The sequence below is a fragment of the Hylobates moloch genome, unplaced genomic scaffold (assembly GCF_009828535.3).
Source record: "Hylobates moloch isolate HMO894 unplaced genomic scaffold, HMol_V3 SCAFFOLD_5959, whole genome shotgun sequence".
Taxonomy (NCBI): Eukaryota; Metazoa; Chordata; class Mammalia; order Primates; family Hylobatidae; genus Hylobates; species Hylobates moloch.
Genome location: NW_026658234.1, coordinates 1 through 4,241, shown reverse-complemented (window position 1 = coordinate 4,241; position 4,241 = coordinate 1). Strand labels below are relative to the sequence as shown.

At 35.8% G+C, this 4,241-nt stretch overlaps 1 protein-coding gene across 1 annotated transcript; it reads left to right on the top strand.

Annotated features, from left to right (window-relative positions):
- The first annotated feature begins 558 nt into the window (after positions 1–558).
- LOC116465527 (ankyrin repeat domain-containing protein 36B-like) lies at positions 559–3,178 on the top strand. The gene is made up of 4 exons (XM_032148562.2): positions 559–661; positions 756–828; positions 2,504–2,532; positions 2,627–3,178. The coding sequence occupies exons 1-4, from the start codon at positions 611–613 to the stop codon at positions 2,720–2,722; spliced, it is 249 nt and encodes an 82-aa protein (XP_032004453.1). The 5' UTR covers positions 559–610; the 3' UTR covers positions 2,723–3,178.
- Positions 3,179–4,241: the final 1,063 nt, after the last annotated feature.

Here is a 4,241-nt window from a genome sequence, read left to right as displayed (position 1 = left end):
GGCTAAACTAGAGGATACAAGAAATGTAGGCAGATTATTACACCACATGGGTATGATAAATAATGAATACTATCTACAAGGATTCACCAACCATATATCCAAGCTGATCAATTTAGGATACTTCCACTGAAGACAGGTGAAGTGTACATTCAACTGAAGTGTCATTGTAATTGTGTACCTTCTCAGTTATCAGGCAAGTTAAAGAGCATGATGAATGTTTGTAGTACACTAGTGTAAATCGTTTTGATACCTTGCATGAAAGACATGCAGGATCATGTACAATCTGCTTTGACATTGATTCTCAGGTGTATGAGTTGCTCCTCTGATTTTAGATCACATTTGTCCTCATCACTCGACATATCCACATTGATATTGACATGGTTTTATTTTAGATTTCGACATATGACAAATCACACCATGTTTGAAATTGTAAGGGTATGTTTCATGGAGCCTGTATTCCCTTTTTTCAGTGTATTTCTGTCATGTTCTAGTCGCCAGACACGAAGTAGAAGCCATCAAAGCCTACACTAATACAGGCAGGAGGACAGAGGTTGATGCTAACACTGCGTGAATGTATGGATAACTTTATCACATTTACATATGAGTGATTATGTATCCCTTTTGCTTTTCAGTGTCTCCTCAGAAACAACCAGCTGAGGAGGTAATTAAAGTCTCATTTATATGTTGAACTATTAACTGTATAGTCTATGAAACCTACTTCATGTATTGATTATTTTATTTCAAATCCCATTCAGACTACGAGTGACGAGAAAGATTCTGTGAGGAATATAGTCACAGAAATAAAGGATGGACAACAATCTGGAACAGGTAATTTTGCAAAACACATTTAATGTCATGTTCAGTCCAGGTAGAAAAGAACTTCTCTTCCCCGAATAAATCGGCAGGGGGCTCATCGAAGCTGCACATTCTGATTCAGCAGGCCTGAGATTCTTCATTTGTAATAAGTTCTCGGGTGACACTGATGCTGCTGGTCTTCGACATGATCTTTGCAGTAAGATTATAGACTTCCCCACATTGAAATTGGGAAGTAGAAAGGTTGGAGAGCCATTAAAGACATAAGGAGTCCGGGGACAGCATAATTTTGCTTTATTTCTGCAGCCTGTTTTCACCAAGGGTGGAAGGAGAAAGAGATGAGGTATAGATTTTACAGACGTCACATTGTATTGCTAAAAACAGATGGAGAAATGATTGTAATAACCTTAAACGCTGCAGAACGAGAACTAAGGAGACCACTGATGTAGCAATGACTTTCCTCAAGGAAGAGGATTGTCAGGCAGGAAGGAGGGAAAATAAGAAGTTATTTATGTAATTTTGGGGTTTCTTCTTAGGAAACTGAGTTCAGTTGCATATTAGAACATTTTCCTAAAAGAAGCTTTGATTTTGGCTGCTTTAGGAACCAGTGGAAGCAGGAAGGAGTCCTAGAATTGGGATAAACCACAGTGACTCGTTACTCCTCTTTGTTACTGTTGGGGCATCAGAGATACACGTTTTGTTGTTATTAGTTATTCAAATGAGATAAACATGAATATGCATATATTGGCTTTGCTTTTCAATTAGCTAACTTTTGGATAAAAATAGCAATTTAATGAAAATGCTTTAGAGAATAACATGATATTTTAAACCAGACTATTTTAGAAAGAAAAATAATGGTGAATTCATTAATTGACTTTTAAAATTCTTATTTTCAATGAATATTGGAGTGATTTCCAAATGTAAAAGGTTATTCATATCTAATGCTTGTAGCAACTTTATTTTGTATAAGTATGTCAAATTTGATCATTTATTATACTTTTTGATAAGGTTTATGTATTATACTTTGTTGCCGCGAGTGGATGAAGAACCTTTCTGTAGCCTAAACTAGAGGACACAACAAATGTAGGCACATTATTACACCACATGGGTTTGAGAAATAAAGAATATTATATACAGGATTATCCAAACCTATATCCAAGCTGATGAAGCTGGGACACTTCCACTGAGGACTTGTGAAGTGTACATTCTATTAAGTGTCTTTGTCATTGTGTACCTGCTCAATTACCAGGCAAGTTAAAGAGCATGATGAATACTTGCAGTATAATGGTATAAATCCTTCTGATGTCTTGCATGAAAAACATGCAGTAGCATTTAGTACCTTCTTTGACATTGATTCCTGGGTGTATGAGGTGCTCCTCTGATTTTAGATCACATTTCTTTTCATCATCTGGCATATCCACATTGATATTGACACTCTTTATTTCAGTAATACACACATGACGCATAATACCTCTTTGTAATTTCTGACTGTATATTTTCTGGAAGCGTGTATTCCTATTTTCTTCAGTGTATTTCCTCATGTTCTTGTCCCAAAGACACAAACTATAAAACATCAAATCCTACACTAGTACAGGCAGGAGGATACAGCTTGATGCTAACACTGCATGAATGTATGGAGAACTTTATCATATTTACATATGATGGATTATATATTTCTTTTACTTTTCAGTGTCTCCTCAGGAACAATCGGCCTGGAAGGTAGTTACTCTTTCATTTATATTTTGAATTATTTATTGCATAGCCTATGAAATGTATATTATGTATTGACTGTTTTGTTTCTCTTTCCATTCAGGTTACATTTAAAAAGAAAGTTTCTTTTTTGAATATTGCCACAAGAATAATGGATAGTAGGAAATCTAGAACAGGTAATTTGGCAATACACATTTAATGTCATGTGCACTCAAGACAGAAGACAACGTCCCACCCCTGAATAGATCAGCGGGATGTCACTGAAAATGCACTTTCTGATTCAGCAGGCCTGAGATTGTGCATTTTTAGTAAGTTCTCAGGTGATGCTGATGCTGTTGGTCCTTGGCCATGATCTTAGTAACAAGCTTACAGAGTTCCCTACATTGAATTTGGATACAAGAACCATTGGAAAACAGTTCAAGACATAAGAGGATCGGGGGACAGCATAATTTTGCTCTTATTTGAGAGCATGTTTCTATGGAGAGGAGAAGGAGAAAGAGAAGGAGTAATAGAAATTATAGATGTCAGATGGTACTGCTAAAACCAGAGGGAGGAAGTTGTCATAATAACCCATAAACACTGGAGAATGAGGAGCAAGGTGACCACTGATGTAGTAATTATTTTCATCAAGAAAGAGGGACTGCAAGGCAAGAAAGAGGGGAAGGAAGAAGTTATTTAGGTAATTTTGGGGTTTCTGCTGAGGAAACCTGAGTGAACTCACTTCAGATGCATTTAGAATGTTTGCATACCAGAAGATTTGATTTCTGACTGCTCCGATGACTACTGGAATCAGGAAGGAGTGCTAGAGTTGGGATAAACCACAGTGCCTCATTCCTGTTTATTAGTATCAGACATCAGACATATATTTTTTATTAGTTATTCAAATGAGTTAAAATTTAATATGAATATATTAGCTTTTTCCCAAAGTGCTGGCTTTTTCATTAAAATAGCTATTTAGTGAAAATTCTTTATAATACAATGATATTCCAGAGCAGACTAATTTTGCAGACAAAAATAGTGTTGAATGCATTAATTGAATCCTAAAATGGTTATTTTCAATGAATATTGGACCAATATCCAAATGTAAAAGCTTATTAATATCTAATGCCAGGAGCCATTGCATTTTGTACAAGTATGTATAATTTATTGTACTTTCTGATGAGGTTTATATATTACATAACCTTCTTTCCATTAGTGGATGAAGGAACTTTCTGAGGGCTAAACTAGAGGATACAAGAAATGTAGGCAGATTATTACACCACATGGGTATGATAAATAATGAATACTATCTACAAGGATTCACCAACCATATATCCAAGCTGATCAATTTAGGATACTTCCACTGAAGACAGGTGAAGTGTACATTCAACTGAAGTGTCATTGTAATTGTGTACCTTCTCAGTTATCAGGCAAGTTAAAGAGCATGATGAATGTTTGTAGTACACTAGTGTAAATCGTTTTGATACCTTGCATGAAAGACATGCAGGATCATGTACAATCTGCTTTGACATTGATTCTCAGGTGTATGAGTTGCTCCTCTGATTTTAGATCACATTTGTCCTCATCACTCGACATATCCACATTGATATTGACATGGTTTTATTTTAGATTTCGACATATGACAAATCACACCATGTTTGAAATTGTAAGGGTATGTTTCATGGAGCCTGTATTCCCTTTTTTCAGTGTATTTCTGTCATGTTCTAGTCGCCAGACAC

Bases quoted from the DNA above. Each gene is read 5' to 3' on its own strand.
- LOC116465527 (XM_032148562.2), top strand. From the start codon at position 611: ATGTATCCCTTTTGCTTTTCAGTGTCTCCTCAGAAACAACCAGCTGAG. The intron at 662-755 runs GTAATTAAAGTC...AATCCCATTCAG, and splicing joins AGAAACAACCAGCTGAGGAG to ACTACGAGTGACGAGAAAGA. The intron at 829-2,503 runs GTAATTTTGCAA...TTTACTTTTCAG, and splicing joins TGGACAACAATCTGGAACAG to TGTCTCCTCAGGAACAATCG.